Source organism: Eumetopias jubatus, unplaced genomic scaffold, assembly GCF_037043125.1.
Source record: "Eumetopias jubatus isolate StellerSeaLion01/CBP00866 unplaced genomic scaffold, mEumJub1_p1.0 scaffold_8, whole genome shotgun sequence".
NCBI lineage: Eukaryota > Metazoa > Chordata > Mammalia > Carnivora > Otariidae > Eumetopias > Eumetopias jubatus.
The window spans coordinates 20,773,091-20,793,286 of record NW_028274814.1 but is presented as its reverse complement, the minus strand read 5'-3'; the positions used below and the strand labels follow the sequence as shown (position 1 = coordinate 20,793,286).

General features: G+C 42.5%; 1 protein-coding gene across 2 annotated transcripts in view; it reads right to left on the bottom strand.

The window, feature by feature from the left end:
* The window catches only part of ITGA8 (integrin subunit alpha 8), a 191,783-nt gene extending 174,799 nt beyond the window's left edge, over nucleotides 1-16,984 (bottom strand). For both annotated transcript variants that reach the window (XM_028114140.1, XM_028114141.1), the window contains exons 1-2: nucleotides 16,779-16,984; nucleotides 15,947-16,080 (exon numbers count right to left, since the gene is read on the bottom strand). In XM_028114140.1, coding sequence (XP_027969941.1) covers nucleotides 15,947-16,080; nucleotides 16,779-16,984 — 340 coding nt within the window. The remainder of the gene's footprint in view (nucleotides 1-15,946; nucleotides 16,081-16,778) is intronic.
* Nucleotides 16,985-20,196: the final 3,212 nt, after the last annotated feature.

Below are 20,196 nucleotides of genomic sequence, written 5' to 3'. Positions count from 1 at the left end.
TCAGGAAAAGGGTAAAAAGAGATCTTTAAACGTTTGTTTGTAATCTTTCCCATAATCAATGTATGCTGTAAAAGTTTCATTTAAATTGAAACTACATATCTGAGAACAGGGATTACTCCTTTGTAAAATTCAAAATAATACAGCTGTGGCGGGAGAGCTCCTTGTCGGAAAGAAACAAATCCAAGAAAAGAACCTGTGCTGATTTTTATGCCCCAGAAAGTCAAACTTCCAAATGTGTGGTTCCCGATACCCTAAAACCACTATTAAAAACCATTAAAGAACAGCTCTGTCAGCTTCATACTCTTGATCATCTTAGTGTGAGTTTTCAAGTATTTGAGGAAATATCACAAATTCACTTTTCCATGTAATGTTTAAGAAATTGAATTGTAATTGTAAATTGTAATGTTATTCTCCTCCCACCCCCAGTTTTATTGAGATATACGTGCCATACAAAACTATAAGTTTAGGGCGCCTGGGTGGCTCAGTTGGTTGGGCGACTGCCTTCGGCTCAGGTCATGATCCTGGAGTCCCGGGATCGAGTCCCACATCGGGCTCCCTGCTCAGCAGGGAGTCTGCTTCTCCCTCTGACCCTCTTCCCTCTCGTGCTCTCTCTCTCTCATTCTCTCTCTCAAATAAATAAATAAATAAAATCTTTAAAAAAAAACTATAAGTTTAAGGTGTACAGCATCATGATTTGACACACACACACACACACACACACCACACACACCACACACACACACACACATATGATGAAATGATTACAGGAGTAAGTTTAGTAAACATCCATTATTCTCACATACAGATACAAAAAAAAAAAAAAAGGAACTTTTTCCCCCTGATGGTGAGAACCTTTAGGATCTACTCTCTTAACACCTTTCATATATACTATTCGGCAGGGTGAGCCGTAGTCATCATGGTGTACATTCCATCCCCAGGACTTGTTTATCTTATAACTGGAAGTTTGTACCTTTTGACCACCTTCCTCCAATTCCCCCCACCTCTGGTAACCACAAATCTGATCTCTTTGTCTGAGTTTTTGTTCTTGTTGTTGCTATTGTTTTCTCTTAGAGTTCACATATAAGTGAGATTATACAGCATTTGTCTTTCTCTCTTATTTCACTTAGTGTAATGCCCTCAAGTTCTGTCCATGTTGTTGCTAATGACAGGGCTTTCTCCTTTTTAATGGTTGAATAATATTTCAATGCATATATATACCACATCTTTATCAATTCATCTGTTGATGGACAGAAATGTGTTATTCTGATTAAATGAATATTATATACATATGCAAATATGTATGTGTGTATGTATGCACTCATGCACACACAGACACACAAAAATAGTTTTCCTGTCTTCATCTAGTAGATCAAACCTAAATGCCCTGCCCTCCATAACATAGGTCTGGGGCGCCACACCTGATGTCCAGGGACAGCATTTCCTTCCATTCAGATAACTTCCTCTCTGTTCCCTATTGAGTCCCATTCCTAGACTTCCTATATGATGTTTCTCTTGCAAAATTCCGTTCTTCCTTGTTTGCCAACTAATCCAAATCACTTCCTTAAAACTCTGCTTTTTACGGAGAGTAGAATGGTGGTTACTAGGGGGTTGGGAGAGGGAGACAAGAATGATGGGGTTTAACAGCACAAACTTGTAATGAGTAGTAAATAAGCCATAAAGATCTAATGCACATTGTAATGAATCTAGTTAATACTACTGCACTATAATGATGTAATGGGATAAATATTGCTTCAGTGGCAATCATATTACAATATATAAATGTATAAAAGTAACATGCTTTAAGTTTATAAATTTTAACATGTTAAATTTATCAAATATAAGTAAATAAGCAAACAAATAAAATAATTGAATGAATACAAATGAACACCACACATTACATTTAAATAGTGGAATGAAGTAAACCAAGCTGTTAAAAAAAATGTATCTGTCATAAAAAAAAAACTGTTTTAAAACGTAGAGCCAAAAGCTCTTTTCAAATCGAAATTCTTTCATATTTTTGTTTTTAAAAATTCAAACAATACAAAGTAATGGAACTTGTATGAAGAATTATATAAGGCACTAAGTGGAAAGTCATTGGAATCCTACTGCCTGGATATAGTAGCTGTTAAGTTTGGTAAGCCCATCCAACCATTCAGAGTTTAAGAGGCTTTTAGCTCATTCCTCTAGTCTAAGACATTTCTTTTCTGGAAATCATGAAAGCTTTATTTTAAATTATTATTTTCATATCACTATTTAAATGTTTGTTTCCATACATAATACTATGTAGTTTTCCTAATCTAGGTGAGAATATAAATTTTCTGCTACAATTATTTCCAAATCTATATTGTCTTACCAAGAATAAAGATCATATTCCCAACTTGATTTTTTAACAACCAATAGTGCCTAGCCAGTGTTCTTCAGACATCTGTTTAGTAATAATACAAATGAGTTTTCTATATCATATAATATCATTTGAAATGTTTTTCATATGCCAGTTAACTCAGGTTGTACGTAAGGTTTGTTCTGGAAATACAAATGGACTTTTGTTGGTACGATGCAAGTGATTTTTTGGGTAGATGTTCTGTTAATTTATATGATGCAGCTAGGGGAGCAAATATTATTAAATGGAAGACTCGTCTCTCCAAAGGGAAATGGTCAGCCACCTCTGGCAGATCAGATTAAAAACACGAAGTAAAACAAAACAAAAACTCCCCTACTGTGACATGAAAGTCTGAAAGGCAGAGCTGAATACACCTGAGTTGTATAGAGACATCACTTTTGACCTCATCTGCTCCAACCCACTCCACTCATTTGCGCTGACTAGAACAGTTTTCTCTTTCAATTCACCCGTGCCTGGGACCGACACACAGCTCACATAGGCACACCCATGCACACACACATACACACACACATACACATCAAGCTTCAGCTCTGACCTTTAATGATGCCCTCTCTGAACAGCTGTCCCTGATACCCTCTAAGTCCCCCTCCAGACAGAGACAGCAGCCCTTCTGCACACCTAAAACCTTCTTCACTCTCTGTTTGTACAGTACTTGTCTCAGACTACCGCTTCCTGACACTGATGCTCTTGTCCATTGGACTTGAATATCACATGGTCAGAGAGTACATCTGTCTTGTTTGCTATGTATACCTAGTAAAATGGTGGCCCCATGAACCAAGCCAGGGGCTTGGCGTGCATCCTTGGCAATCAGCAATGCTGCACTCTCAAATTCCATTCGCTAGTCAGTTCCTGTTGATTCTTCCTTCTGAAGCCCTCTCAAATCCGTCCATTTTTTCCATACCCATTGCCACTCCTCTAGTTGTGACCACCATTTCTTTAGCCTCAATTTCTGCAATAGCCTCCTGACTGGTCTCCCTTCCCCCAGATTTGCTACTTACAAATTCATTCTCTATCCTGAAACCAGAGTTCTCATACCACCCTTACCGCGCCAGTGTCATCTCTTCGTTCCCAAGCACAGTGATTTTCTTTGAGCTCCTTGAATTCCTCAGACTTTCTCTCAGCTCTAGATTTTCTCACACCTGGTCTCCAATGTTTTGGCCATAGATACAGCTGGGGAACTGATGAGTCTCAATATAGCTTCTATGTCAGATTGTCAGGCGCACAGCATGCTTCTGTTTAGTGCCCAACAATTTATTTGCTTCAAGAAGTAATGAAAACCTCTCAGCAAGGGAATCTCAGGAAGCAGATTAAATGACATAAATCTCTTCAATATGACCTCAAAGCAATGCTTTTAAATACAGGATATGATTGGGTTTCAGGATGAAGGCTGTATAAACTTGCCTCCCAATAGCGCTTGCAAATGTATTTACGCTAACTCCTGTCATATGCTTGCATTTTCCTTGGGATCTCATCTCTGTTGCCGGAAGATGTAGTAAAAAGGATCCCAACCATTCATTTAACAAATGGTTCATTTTGTGGTTAAAAAAAAATAAAAGAATCACCATTCGCAATGGCACATAAAATCAGCATTTCAGAATTCAAATCTTCTGTGTCTGCAGCGTATCCTCATGGAAGATTAACACTCAGGATGGAATTGTTCTCTGGGAGATCTTAAATCCTATCCCAAATGAGTAGAAGCACACCGTAAGGTGGGCAGAGGCAAAAATTTATTCCTTTCACAAATAAATTCAGATTTATAAATTTGCACGGTCCCTGCGCACTGCCTGCTAATCACTCCTGTGACTTCACTACTCAGTTCATTCCACCCTGGGACTACTCTTCACACTTCCTCAATCTCCCAACCTTCTCATGCTCAGCTGATAACTTCGCTTCTCATTTCATGTTGTCCCCTTTGGTCCTCTCATTTTCTCTCTCGAACACTCCACCACAACCACTTTTGTTTATCAGCAATAACTTCCCGTTGCCAAAGCAAATGTTCCCATTTCCATCCTCACTTCACTCCACCTCACAAGACCCGCTTCACCGGCTTCATGACTTCTTCCACCTCAGTGGCCCTCTATCCCGGCGCTTGTTACACATCCTTCTCAATTCTCCAATATTTCTCCAAATGTTGGGATGCCCCAGGACTCAATCTCAACCGTGATCTCTCTCTTCTCATGCTCTTCTCTTGGCTGTGCTTTGCTTCCCCCTTCTCCCACGATACTCACTCCCCAAGGTGTGGTTCTGAATATCATCCACATACTCATGACTTCCAAATCTCAGTCTCCAAGCCTCTTGCTTGAGCTCCAACTTTACTGATCCACCTTCCCATGTGACCTCACCTGGATGTCTAATAAGAAGCTCAAATTTCACCTGTCTGGATTGGACTCCTAGTATTTTTTTTTTCCAAGACTTGCTCCTTTCCTATTTTACCCTGTCTCTGTCCCATTCCTCCATTACTCAGGTCAAAGTTATCTCTCTTCCACACCTTTCATCTGATCTGTAATGAAATTCTACCTTAATGAAATTCTACCATTTCAAAGGAACCCAGATCTAACCATTTTTCAACCCTAACTGCTATCGCCCAACCCTAACCATACTTCTCTGTCAGTCAACAATGGGGATAGTCTTCCATCTAGTTTCCTTGCTTGTCCACAGTCTGTTAAACTGATCCTTGGAAAAATATGATTCAAATTATCTTGCCTATCTACTCAAAACCACCAGTGGCTGCCCATCATTCCTTGAATAAACTCCAAAGCCTTGACCCTGGCCTTTAAGGTACTTGCCTATATACTTGGCTCTCTGGCCTCATTTTCTGTCACTCTTTCCCCGACTTACCTCAGTCCAAGCCAGTGGCCTCCAACTCCCAAGGACACTCTCATCTCCAGATTTCAACAATGACTTCACTGCAAGCTGGAACACTACCCAACCCTCAATACGGCTTCATTCCCTCCCTCACTTAATTTAGATCTTTGCTCAGATAGACCACCTCCTCAATGAAACTCTAACCACATGTAGTAAGCAAAATAATGGTCCCCCAAAATGTTTACATCTTAACCACTCCCAAATCTGTGAATATTTTAGGTGGCATGGCAAAGGGGAATTAAGTTTGCTAATCAGCTGACCTTAAGATAAAGAGATTATCCAGGCGGGACCATTGTCATAACAAGGATTCTTTTTTTTTTTTAAAAGATTTTATTTATTTATCTTTGAGAGAGAGAGAGAATGAGCAGGGGGAGGGGCAGAGGGAGAAGCAGACTTCCTGCTGAGCAGGGAGCCTGATGTGGGCCTCGATGCCAGGACCCTGGCATCATGACCTGAACTGAAGGCAGACACGTAACCGACTGAGCCACCCAGGCGCCCATAACAAGGATCGTTTAGAGCGGAAGATGGAGGCAGGAAAGGAGGGCAGGAGACATGGCAGTGGGAGAATGACTCAGCTTGACATTGCTGGTTTTGAAAATGCAGGAGGGCCATGAACCAAGGAATGTGGGCAAATCTCTGGAAACTGGAAAAATCAAGGGAATAGGTTCTTCCCTTAGAGCCTCCAGCAGGAATACAACTCTGCCAAAACCTTGATTTTAGTTCAGTCAGACCTATTTTCAATTTGGCCTCCCAAAACTGTAAGACAATCAGTTTGTGTTGTTTAAAGTCGCTAAATGTGTGGTAATTTGTTACAGCAGCACCAGGAAAATAATACCCACCCAATCTAAAATAAATACATGAGTGCACACACACACCACTCATTGTTCCTTTGGCCTTACCTTCCTTTTTCTCAGTTTGTCACTGGCTATGCACTGTAAACCCCACAAGAGTTAGGTAAGGCCTTGGGCTCTGTTCAGAACTGTTTAGAATAGTATCTGCTTGTAGAAAGTTATTAACACTCTTCTAGTCACTGAAATTTGATTTTATTGTTTGCTAACATGAAGCTTTACTTTCAACTCCATTGTTGTCTTAAGATAATGTTTTCATAAGTAAGGTTAAAATTTACTGAAAAGCGCTTTGAGGGGGGAAAAGACATTATGATCGAATAGCATGTCCCCCAAGGAGCCTGATTGAAAGGATGAAGGACATTCAGTCTCGCCAGACAATATTTGTGGTAGAGAATGGAGTCCAGGTGGATCAGGTTAAGGACTGATTTTTGGTATAAAGTTTTGTTCACATCTTTGTATCTGCTGACAGAAACACCTTCGTTTCCTTGCCATGTATCTGCTCTCTACCGTAATGTATGAGGGTTGGGACTGTTGTCCCAAAGAACCATTTCAGTGTCCCCAAAATATGTCCCACAAAATATGTCCATTAGGGATAGAAGAAAAATGAGTTTTAATCACATTTTTCAAAGACAACCACTTTTATTGCATTTCCTCTCTGGTATTCTTTTAAAGGTTGTAGATAAAATTTTGTTAGGTGTGGATAAAAAAAAAAAAGTGTGAAATAAGTTGGCATGGCCTGCTTTGGCCTACCAAATGTGAGGAAAACTGGTAAATGTCAATTCTAGGCGGACGCTTTCACAGACAATGTGCAATTTTCTACCTGCCTTTACAGTTGAGGTGATCCTGAAAGCACACAGAAATAAGGAACCTCCATTGGCCTGCGTCCTTGGGTGACTTGAATAAACAGAGCCTCCTTACCAACTCATATTAAACATACAATGTGAGCAAGCAATACACCCAAGTTATTTGAAACCAGAGATTTGAACTCCTTTGTTACCACAGTAATACCTGGGTATGTTTTGGCCTAAGAAATGTGAAGATAAATAGTGACTACCAATAAATGTTCTCTCTTACAAACCCAGTGGGCTTCCTTAGTTCATGAATTCTCGGTGCCATTCCTAGGAGAACATGCACTGTGAGTCTTATAGAGGTGTGCGATGGTTAATTTTATGTGTCAACTTGACTGGCTCAAGATATTTGACAGAACATTATTTCTGGAGCTGTTTGTGAGGGTGTTTCCAGATGAAATTAGCATTTGAATTGGTAGGATCTGTACAGTGGTTTGCCCCCACAAGCAGCCCCTTCTTGTAAAAGGCTCTAGAAACTGTTATGGCAGACCATCAAGTCTATATTCCTATTGATTCAGGGACAATCGAAAATGTGTAAAACAGGCAATACTTCTGCATCTTCTTATTTTCACACATATAATTGTTACTGAAAACATCCTTGGTCTTCAATATTTGGAAACACAAGTACCCATACAAAAATAGTGCATTTCTAAACTACTCCACCATCTATACATAATCTTCACAACCCTTCAGGGAACTCGGTAACTTCATTTAGAAATGTTTGCATGTTTATTTTTACCACTATTTTTCCTGATCATAAATAAATACCTGTTTGTGGTTTTGAAAATGAGGTTAAAAAAACGCATTTAAAAAAAGAAGAAGAGGGACACCTGGGTGGCTCAGTCATTAAGCGTCTGCCTTTGGCTCGGGTCATGATCCCAGGGTCCTGGGGTCGAGCCCCGCATCAGGCTCCCCGCTGTGCGGGGAGTCTGCTTCCCCCTCTTCCACTTCCCCTGTTTGTGTTCCCTCTCTTGCTGTCTCTCTCTCTCTGTCAAATAAATAAATAAAATCTTAAAAAATAGAAAGAAGAAGAAAAATCCAATTTTAATCACATGTCCCAAAGACAGCCTCTCATTCCATATCCCTTCTTGTACTCTTTGACAGGTCTAGATACAATTTTGAATTTTATGTTTTTCATTTAACATTAAACAAAAACCATTTCCCATAGTGATTAGGCCATAATTTGCTTGACCACCAATATTGAGGATATTTGAAAACATTACTTTTTTAGTGTTTATGCCTCCTTTCTTCTAAAAAAGGATTGGCAACAACTTCAGAATTAATGTCTAAAACATATTTCCCTTTGGGAACGGCAGGAAGAATGAAGCCAGAAGTACCAGAAAATCATGACTGGGAGAGAAGATGTTCTGGATGGTTGAGGACGTGGGCCCAGGGAGAGCAGGGACATGTGTGTATATGTAATATACATTTGAGAGATACCCAGTGCTGTGACATATCGTGCTAAAGACGTAAGTTGTGTGAGCGATGTGGCAAGCTGGAGACATCTGGGCAAGTCATAGGGGATAACAACCGAGACACATGTGAAATGGAGCCATAACCTGAGTAGGGGGAGTTGGCTTCATCCCCTATGGCTTCCTCCCCTACACCTGTGGGGAGATGCAGTGCATAGGGTGGGCTGTGCACCGTCCCTGCATAAACCTATTTCTGTAGTAATGGTGTGTGCCTCTTTAATCTCTACACTTCCTGGAAACCAGGGCAGATGCATGCAGAGGCTTTTGCAATATCATATACAAATCTGTGTCCCTATGTCAGATATCAGAGGTAAAGAATAAAACTGAACGAATGTTAATATGTACATACCCTGAGGGTAGTTACACGGATTGCGATAACTACAATAAGTGTTTGAAGTGAGGTCTCCTTAGTTTAATGACTACCAGTGAGGGGTCCCATGTCTGAATTTCAGTAAGGATAATATTACACAAGTATGATGCTTCATTGCAAAGGCTTATTCTTATTCATCATGTTTTCATTCACAGTTCTCTTGCCAAACATACTCTGAACATACAATCCTTTAGTTAAAGAATGATAAAGAAGGTCCTACAGGATGATCTGACTGATTGCTCCCCCCTTATTTAGAGGCAGCAGCCTAAGCTCTTCAAGGGTAATATGTGTCTCCTTATGCTGCCAGTTATTGTTACATCAGACCTTTCCATAGTCCGGGAGCTTAAAGACCACGCGCTCATAGCAAATGGCCACAAAACCAAATTGAATCCCCACATCGAATAGACAACTCTCTAGCATTCTTCATAAAAATTTTCCTTCTCATTTTTTCTTTTCATTTACAATCAGTAAGATTCACTTTTGGTAATACATAGTTCTGTGGGTTTTGACAAATACACACAGCCATGTATCCACCAGCACAATCAAGACACAGAAAGGTCCATCCGTGGGCTCACCCCCTGCTCCTTTGGAGTCAACACCTCCTTCCCACCCCTAATGCCCGGCATTTTTATAAAGATTTATTTGTAATCCATGCCTTATTTCTACTAAAAACAATTAAAATGGTAAATGGTCACTTTTACCAATGTTTGTGGATCTAGAAAAGTTGGCAGATCTTGGGGGCCATATACAAAATATCAGAGATCCAGCAACTGATCTTTCTTTCTTTTTTTTTTAAAGATTTTATTTATTTATTTGAGAGAGAGAGAGTGAGAATGAGAGAGAGAGCCCAAGAGGGGGTAGGGTCAGAGGGAGAAGCAGACTCCCTGCTGAGCAGAGAGCCCGATGTGGGACTCGATCCCAGGACTCCAGGATCATGACCTGAGCCGAAGGCAGTCGCTTAACCAACTGAGCCACCCAGGTGCCCAACAACTGATCTTTCTGCAGGACTGAGATTTAACTTTGTTTCTTCCGAACTGGCGTGGGAGCTGCCTGGCTAAAGTCCATTGGAATAATACCAGTGTATTAGGTAGATTATTTTAAGTATAAATCACCTATTGGTGAATTGTGATTTGCTTATGTACCTTAAATATCCATAATAGAATTAAAACTATTTTTAATCTATTTTAGGGTTTCATTACATAGGTGCACCTTGCTTGATGCATTAAATATGTTTTTGTAAGGATACACTTAAACTGAATTTTGAAAATTAAATATTATTTTCTAGGTGAGTGCTTTTAATAGGGTCAATAATTAGTCTATCTATCTTCCTCAAATATCTGTTTGTGAATCTGGATGGTGTCAGTCAGGGCGCACTTGCTCTGAACTTTTTTGATAATATTGGCAATACTCTTCAACACCGTGCACAGATACAGGGCTCTTTATACACAACAGGTGAAGTTTGAATGCACACATCTCAACTGGTCACCTTCTACATCCAAGTGCTTTTTTCTACTTTCGGAATAATTTTAAGACAATTTCCTATCTTTCTCCCAGAATGCTGCAGCCACTGCACTGGCTCTTCCTGCCGAGAGCTTGGAAGCCTGTTCCATCGCACAGACCTCTAGTTTCTTGAAAGAATTTTGCAGATTAGGCAACAGGCGCCTGATGCTCATACTACTCAACTGGCCATAGAGCAGATCTGTTTCCCATTTCTAGTTAGAGTTTCAAGGACTTCCTTTTTCTAATTGCTTCCTCGGCTGCTATGTGCTGTAGGGACCACAGCCTCCTCCCTTCTCGTATCAGGACTCGGTTGCATTCTGTCGCATGGAAGTCCGAGCCGTTTGGGAGAAGCTTAGCGATGTTGGTTGCATCCGTCCAGGCAGCATGTCAGGTGTGGTGGCCATCATGAGTTGCTCCCAGAATAAGTGAACCATCCAGCTAAACCACCCTCAGTGATTCAGTGGGGTCAGCAGTGAATGTATATGTATCTCTATATGTTTCTGATTAGCAGCACTTATACTAATTATTGCATTATGAATTCTTCATAGAGCAGGTTCTATTTGGGTTGCCTCCCCCTCTTTTCCACTTTCAACCGAGCCTCCCAAAGCCCAGATTTCTGCTGTCCACGAGTTCTGTCACATTTGTGTTATTTCCTCTGTCATTTACTTGATAGCTCTGACCTACATTTTTCTTTTCTTTGTTCCTGAACAAAACCTGATTTCTTTCTGAGGAAGTTGGAAAAAGCAAGACTTATGCGACCAATATGTTTCCCAACCCTCACACGAGAAAAAGGGCACACCCAATATTATCAAAAAGCAACCCTTGTACCAGTCACAGCGCCAGATGCTTTAAGCTGCTTCTTATTGTGGGCTCACTTAACACAAAATAAAGCAGACCCCCCTCACCCAAAGGCTTCCGGTCCCCAAGCTAAAACACAATTCTAACAAAAATCTTAGCATTACAGAGCTTTGAAACATCTTAACCAAACTGTCTTCCATTTTAGGGTTTTGTTTTGTTGTTGTTGTTGTTGTTGTTTTAAACACAAAGGTACTAAATTAAGGCCAGGCAAATCCTAGTACTTTTTCTCAGATGACTTCCAAATCTCAATGCCACCGCCCACCTCTTCCTGTTCATTCTTTATATGGGTCCCTAACTGCCAGTGTTCCCAGCTGTCTTGCCTCCATTACTTTTCGTGTTATGATGATTATCATCATTAATTAGCACATGCCATTATCTTTCTCCTCAAAATGTTTCATTTGTGTATTTAAAATGATCAGATATTTGCACACTATGCCTTTGCCACTACTGTTGGCAATTTGCCCTTCATCATTCCAAAGATGAGGCTCTATTCATTCTGTTTCTTCCCTCCCCCTTTTAGCAGGGGGGCTCTAATCTAGCAGTTGTATTTACTCCACACATGGGTTTGGAAAATGTAGGAAAAAGATGAAATGAACCTTGGAGTAGATTTAGAAAGGAGAGGCATGAATTTGGCAGATGTGATGTTTTAAATTGTTTAAGACACGGGGCACAGTTTAGACAGTTTCTGAGGCTAACGTGAAAGAAATGAATTAGGTAAAGAGGGAATTTTATTCTAGTGAAGTAAGAGGGAAAGACAGAAGGGAGATGAGAGAAGTGCTTTTTTGCAACCACTTGATTTTGTACAGAGCAGGAAAATTATCTACTCTTTGCACTTTGCACCTCCCCCACCACCATATGCTTCCCTCAGGTTTCCTTCCTCCACACTTGAAAGGACCACAGATTTTAATAGTATTCATGCATTTGAAGTGTTAGGCTATTTCTGGCTTCCTGGTTTTTCATTCATGATGAGAAGTAATTTTTAAGATCCAGGTTACACGATAAGGTAAAAATAAAATAAATGATCGTTTAATGAAAAAAAAAACATCGAACAAAATGGAAGTTTAAAAAAGAAAAAAGGCAGTTGACCTTACAACTGAAGTTCAAGATCACAACCAGATTGGGGGACTAAATTATAGGCCAGTCTCCTTCAATGCCTAGGTTGAGAGAGTTTGTTAGGTTACCACCGTGAACACTAAATTGTAGACACCCCAGGCGGCTTGAACAAGTTGAAACAATGTCATTAAAAGGTCAAATTTACTTGAATTCAGACATAACAGTAAAGCCAGATGGAGAAAAGACAGGGAAGTCACGCCTATCTTTACAGAAGAATATCTGCAGTATGATACATATCTATGCCCGAGACATCGTGCTCTATTATGTGAACATCAGTTTGTGGGTGCTCAACACTCAAAGCCACTACTTTGTCAAGCAGAGTAATTTTCTTCCTCTTTTGGGAAAACTGTACATGGGCTGCCAAGGGGCAGAGATTAAGACAGGAGGTCGCTGACTGGGGACACTGAGGGGCCATAGCACGCTGTGAGGAGCTGTGGCAAGCCAAGGGCGTGGACAACCCGTCATCCCCATCAGGACAAAGCCCTTCTTCTATGACCTCTGCTCTCCACAGCCCTCGACCCCAACTGGTTTTCCCTTCTAGATCTTCTCTGGAAGATCATTTTCATTGAAATTTGTGAGGGTAATTGGGGGCTGAGAGGAAGGAGGTGGGGAAGGCAGGACAAGCAGGGCGTCAGCTCCATAGGATCCAGCCCTGAATTTGCTCCCCATTAGGAACAGACTTCTCCCATTCCTGGAAGGCAGGCAGGGTGAAGAGGCAGGCTCTGTTCCAGGCAGACCTTTTTTCCAACCCTGCGTCTATTGCTTACCATGGTGTGGTCTTGCACATAACTTTTTTAACACCTTTGATGTCAGTTTCCTTATTCATAAAATGTGTTTTATGGGTTAGAAATAAATTGTATAAGTGGCTGGTACATAGTAGGTGATCAATAAATGCCAAGCGTGTGGTAACATCGACTGCCAGACCCAGAGTCAGCAACACCTGTGTTTCTGCCTTTCATCTTTGGTTCCAAGGTCACACTGTGCCCAAAGAACAGGGACTCCAACTGCAAAGAGCCCCATTGTCTGGGGCGCCTGGATAGAGAAATCGATAGAAATGATGCGTCGCGTGCTAGCACCCACTCAGTAGCCAACCAGGAGCCCCCAGGGTCCGCAGATTCCCTTCGCCCCACCATTCCCAGGCCATTCCCAACAGCAACCAAGGTTCCTGGGCCCACAGTACCCCCTGATGGCTAACATGGGGAACTTTCTTTTCTCAAAGACTCTTCTCAGTGGGACTCCCCCAAGCTTTCCCAGCTCACTGCGTTGTTCATTCCACCGCAGACCATTCATTTCTCACAAACGTGTGACTTCCTCTGCTTTGCTTCTTTTTTACCTTCATTTTTTGCTCAATTACTTCAGAAACATCTATCTCCCTCCCCATTTCTCCCCCTTATTTTGTTCCATTTATGAATCCTCAAATCCAGTTATGGTTGCTAAGTATAACAGCAGGAAGAGGGTATCTGTCTACCAAAACAAAAACGAAACAAAACAAAACAAAACAAAAAACAAAAAAATCCAAAAAACCTCCATTCATTTAGAAGTCAAATAAGATATAGTGTAGAACCAACAGCATTATTCTCTAGAGCCCTTTGAGATATCCAGATGTCTTCCTCAGAACTTGCACAGAAGGGATGCCATTCACCCCTGCCTCTTTCTCCAAGTAACACTGATCTTTTCTCGACATTCTTATTATTTTTCTATTTATTTAATTGCTAAAACTGTGCTGGTTTGTCTCCTACTGTTTCACTACAACTATAACTCAGCTACAATAAGGGTTATGTGCATTCCTGTGGGCTGTTCTGGAAACCAAAGCACAATCTTGCAGCATTAGTTGGCCATGGGAAAGTGAATTCAGATCTCCAAACAGTTGCTCTAGAAGGAACTTTTGGAAAATTTACCTATTGTAATTTAACATTGGAAATTTTTTGGTTGGGAGTGTTCAGTTTTTAAAAATTCATATTGATGTCTGTATTCTCTGGTTTTCATCTGTTGAACGATGACATCTACTGGGATTAGTACTTAGAAAGGTATTCAGATGTGACTTATCTGGGCAGACATCGGTTCTTCTTTTATCAAAGGAAAAATATACTAACCAGATCCTGATTTGGTATGTTATAGGAATGTTCTAGCAGGTTACAAAATTTATGTCCATGACTATAGATTGCTTCTTGGTAAAAATACAAGAACATATCTTAAAATGTAAATACTTATTTCCATTAACTTAAATTCAGACTATTGATTTATGTCTTTATTTATCAAGGCTTAAGTTTTAGGGTCTTTTAAAAATACAAATGGTTTTGATATGGGTTATTTAAAAAGCCATTAATTTTATGCTTAATCCTGATTTACAAAATTTATTCTCAAATGGAGGTAGGTCAGTAAGCAGAAACATTTAAAATCCCAATTAAACAACTAGTTAAAAGATATCTTTTACAAATTAACATCAAGTGGCTTAATTTTTCTAATTTCTAATACATTTAAAAGTAAAAGCTTATGAAAATTGGTACGAAGTAACTGAGTTACTTAAAATGGTAGAGGAGCTACTGTGACTATATATAGACACATATGAAAAACATAATTTGAAAATGCTTTTATGAAGTATTTTCCTAATTTGGTCATAATTCAAGGTAAGCCTTGCATAGGATTTTTTTTTCCTTTGAAATGGTTTTCATATTGGTAGAATCGAAATTATTTTATTTTTTAAGATAGAAAGTTGCAAATCGGATAAAGTAACAGGTAAAATACAAGCCATCCAATTTCATCAAAATGCTGTGAATATGGATTTTCTACATACATTCTAAATGCACACTAATGTAACAATGATGAAGAATGATGTCATAAAAATAGTTGTGTGGTGCAAAAGGTATCTTAAATGACTGATCATCAAAAAACATTATTTGAGTTCACATTTTTCTGAAAAGAGATATTTGGTTCCTGATAATGTATACCTTTTGAATTCATAAAGTTTTATAGGTACAAATTAAAACACTCAGTGTTAATGTTTTCTAAAGCATTACAGTAAAGTTATTTTCTCAGGACCCAAAGAAAAAACATGAGAGAAAACCTAACCAGCCTGAACTGGTTAAAATGTATTTTTCCTTTAATTAAATAAGAAACATCTGTCTAGGGATTTTGGAAATGAATGTAATCCATCCACACTCTGCTTGTACTAGTTTGCCTCCAATGTCCAATATTTTGAAAGAAAATTCTTTCTTTCTGTAAAGAATTAAACAGCAACATGGAGTGATGTCTGGGTCTATAGCAGCTGAGTCTTGCCTCCAGAGTTTGGGCACTGGAAATGCTAAGGATCTGTCTTTTCCTGGATTTGTCCTTGGGAAGCAACCAAACTCTCTCCATAATCAAGGTTTGGGTGGAACATTTGTATTTCTTCAAAGCATCCACTCACCCTGAAAATGCTCATCTTGGGACAGTAAGGAAACAGAAGTTACTAGGACGCACCCAAATACTCAAGGTCAAAACACCAACGTTCCCTCTCTGGGGTTCACGGGACATTTTCCTCGCCTTCACTCAGGCTTCTCTAGGGACCTGAACAGCCCACAACACAGACTCATCAGACAGGCCAACTGAGTACAAAGTGGGGAGTTAACTCCAGGATGGCTCCAGTTCCTTGAAACCAAGGCCCACCGTTGAGAATGACAGATAACACTTACTGGTGTTGTCAAACGGTATCTGCTTGCACTGCGCAGACCCCTCGGCGGGCCAAGGACAGTAATAGACGGCTCCCCCTTCCACGATGTCTGGCTGGCTGGTGTTGGCTTTGGGCGCCCCCACCAAGACACTCGCTCTGCAAAAGGGATGCAGAAAATCACTCCCTGGGAATCATAAAAGTGTGCACATGCGATGCAGTCTCCCGTGGCGGCGCGCTCACTGAGACTAGGGTGGGGGTCGGGGGCAGAAACGTATTTATGATGGAGACCGACTGTCACACTTGATTTCCTGTTGGAAACCTACGGGCGTCTGAAACCTGGTTTTGAAGAGGGTGCAAATCGTCCCAACTCTTCTCTAGGTGGAGCTATGTATACAGTGAGATGAGAGAAAAGGGGGGAAAAAAGTAGCAAAGGACAGAGCCCAGCTGCTTGTAGCCGACAGCACTTGCGCCCAGACACTTAATTGTTACAGGCTATGCATAAACAGACCCGTGTTGTGGTCCGTTGTTTTAACTGGCCTGAGTCTGTTCGGTCCCGGTCTCCCCTTTGTATGGTGCTCGAGTCTTTGCTCGCGTCTTGGGAGCTCCCCAGGACTTGCGTTTTCAATGCAAGTGGCACGTCTCTACTTCAAAGTTCACAAGGCTCATCTAGCATGGAAGGGGGACAAGAGGCGGGGAAGCCGGACGGGACCCCAAGTGCGCAGCGGGTTGGAATCTCAGGAATCTCCTTCCATCGAGCTGCGGGGACAGGCGCGGGTCCCCCGGCAGACGGGCAGGGACCCAGCCTGTGGCCGCGTTCGCCCCCGCGCGCGAACTCCCTGCGCTGGGCGACTTACGTGCGAGCGGCAGGTATATGGAAGTCCACCGCGTAGCCGAAGTAGCTGCCCTCGGGTCCGCTGTACACCGTGAGCTTGTCTACGTCCAAGTTGAACGCCTGCGAGGCGGGGGTCCACAGCACGCCCAGCGCGGCCGAGAAGCACCAGAGGGGCGCGAGCGGCTGCGCCCGGCTGCCCCGGGGACCGCGGCGGGCCCCGGCAGACATCGCCCTCCGCCCCGGCGGGTGCTCACCGGGGAGCGGGAGCCCAAGACACCGGCCCGGCTCCTTCACAGGGGCGGCGGGTGGCGGTCCGCAGGTGCCCGCGTCCTGGGTCGGTGCGCGCGTCGCGTCCGCGGTGACAGCCCCCGGCTCTCCGCCGCCTGTCCTCTGAGGTCTGCTCCCCGCCTGCTCCCCGGCCGGCGCAGGGGCTGGCGGAGGGGATGCCAGTCCTCCTCTGGCAGCGGGAGGGGGCCCGGCGCTCTCACGGCGCCTCCTAGCGGCGGGTCCGCGGGCTGCGGGAGGGAGCCCCGGAGACTCCTGGCCGCCCGCGTCCCGGCTGGAGGCCGGCGCCAAGAGCCTGCTTCGGCCGCCCGCCCAGCCACTGCAGCCGCATCTCAGGGACGATCTGAATCTCGCACATGCCAGTTCAGGCCACTGCTTTTGGGAGCTATGCCCCCGCCCCCCCGGCATGGGACGAGAGTATGCTGTAATTTCTCCCCAACGGAAGAATGTGAGAACGTACCCCACCACGAGGCGAGATAAAGCTGGGCTCCTTGCATCACCTCTGCAGCCTGATGACCCCTCAGGGTCCATCCGTGTGTTCGTCCGCGGCTGAGCTCTTAAATCCAACTTTTCCACCCCCACCCGGCCCCCCTGCAGGGTAACTGGTAAAAAAAAAAAAACCCTTTATTTAGCGCTTTCTCAAAGGCACGTGGGGCATGTGAATGCCTTGATACTAAATCTTCCGTGGCCCTGTGCAATTGTGATGAAGAGTAACAAAGTTAGAAACGTTCGAATTAATGATTTACCCTCAGCGGGGGTAGAAACCGTAGGCTGGAATCTACAGGAGTCCAAACCTCAGTTCCAATTCAGGGACACTATTGCTCTCTTTCTGTGTCCTCTGCTTGGAGGAGGGACTGAAGAATGAGTAGGATGAAGAAGAATGGTGTAGATGCTCACATCACACGCTCTTATGGGGAAACAGGGCTAATGGGCGAACAGAGCGATTAAGTAAGGGTTAACCTGGGGAGAGGGTGCAGGGGATGGAGCTAAATAGCCAGGGAGTGTAGAGACGGGAAGGGTAAGCAGTTTCGAAAGTAGTTTAAGGCAAGTTGGTGGCAGATGTAGACTTGGGCTGGAATTGGAATAAGAGGCTTGGATTTGGGCGTTATGGGCGGAAAAGTTGAGGCAAAGAGTATCACCGACACCAGGCTGGGAGGAAAGGGTTGTATAAGGGATAGAATAAAAGAGTGGGTCAGGGAGTGGCAGGAAATAGGGATGGATCTCCCGAGACAGAGGATCTTAGTAACAAGAACATTTACTGAGGCTGAGAGAGCCAGTTCTAGAGCAGAGGCATGACACGCCCACAGGGATTCAAAACACTTGCTGGCAAGGAGGTGGGGTGGGGGGTGGGGTAGCAGTTGTTAGAAGCAAGGGAAAGCCAAGAAGCTATTGCCCAGATGCACTGGCTGATGAGGCCGTTGACCTGATTCACAGAAAGTAGGGGAGGGAGAAAGCCACCGGGGCAATGAGAAGGGAAAAGGTCAGAGGATTAATGGCAGATGAAAGTCAAGGAGCGTCCAAGGTGAGTGTGAAGGTATCCAGTTAGAAGAGAAGAATACAAACAGTAGCCATGGGCAAGGAGAGGATGGGAGGTCTGTGGTGAGTCAGATGCTGGGCTTGTTGAGTCTGAGTTGAGTCTGGCAGCCCCAGAGGCTCTGGAAGCATAAATTTCCGGCAGTTGTCAGTCTGGCGGGGCAGATTTGGGAGGCTATCCACAGGAAAACTCTGAGCCCACTGAAAAGCTGGACTTTCTCCTCTCTCTCACATCAGACCTCACTTGGAAGCTTGATTTGAATTTTATGTCTTTATATTTGCTTGTCTTATCCCCGTAAAAATTGTAAAAAATCAATAAGCTATTGGATTACCTGGCAAATCATCACATCTGGATAATTTCCTAACTGGATAGTCCTTTTCCAGACAAGAACTTAAGAGTAGATGGTAGAAAACTTTTTTTCTTAGTCCAAAAGTCCGTTTGTGTTGGACATGGAGTCTTGGGCTCTGGTCAGGTTACAATGTTAATAAAAGTGATGTTCTCTGTAGTAAATATCAATGAATAGTTCATATGCAACATACACATGGGCACATTCAGAGCTGTTGCTGACCTTGAGACTAGGGGATAACCTCAACTCGATGGCTTGCTGACACTGGCATATTGAAATTTGGAAATTCCTCATATTGCAGGCAAATCTTAGGTAGGAAAGGAATACCTAAATAGGTAGAAAGTAGTAACATTGTCTTAGACGTGTGTTTGGCCCCCATACCGACTTACTGGGCAGAAGTCACTATACGGTATAAAATGCTTTGATTTGTATAGGGCAGCACATCACCAGGGTATCCCCTTTTGTACTCCCTTGCTTTGCAATATTTCCAGTGTATTCTTTATCCTTGTATTCAAAATAGAGTAGGTAGGGAAAGAGAATTCCACTTACTGCCACACAAATGGGTACATGTACTGTTCCTATTTTCTAATACATACTTAGTTCTTAACTTACACAATAAACTTATATTCTTGATGGCATCTCTTTCCACTCCACAGATGAGTGCATTAAGGTTTGGAGAAATGCAATAATATCCATATTTATAGAGCAAAAAATGGTATAATATGAACCCAGGACTGTCGGATATCAAAACCAGTTCCTCATGCTATGAGGTCTAGAAGAACATTTTTTAAAGTTGTGATAATCATGAGAAGTCACCTTTCTAGAATTAGTAAGCTATGCTGGGAGGACCCTTTGGGCATGCCTGTGAGCAGTGATTGAGAGGTGGCATAAGGCAGCTGTGCACTTCTCCAAGAGGTCTTGGAACAAGGTTTGGTGGTACCCTGGTATTGAAAGAGTGGAGGGAAAGCAAACTAACTTGAAGCTCTTTGACCTCCCTGGGAGGCCAGAAGCCTGAGAAAGTAGTAAATCTCTGAAGAAGCCAGGCCAAAAAAAAAAAAAAAAGAAAAGAAAAGAAAGAAAGAAAGAAAGAAAAGAAAAGAAAAGGAAAAACAAAACAACCCTGCAATAATTATCGGGACAGGGTAGGTCTGAATAGGTGTCTTGTACATTTCACTCTTCTGACACATGGGAACCATGCCAATCAGTAAGGCCTGGGGTGCTGTCAGAGAACACATGGACAGTGACAGCTCTCATGCTGAATGAGAAGTTTGACAT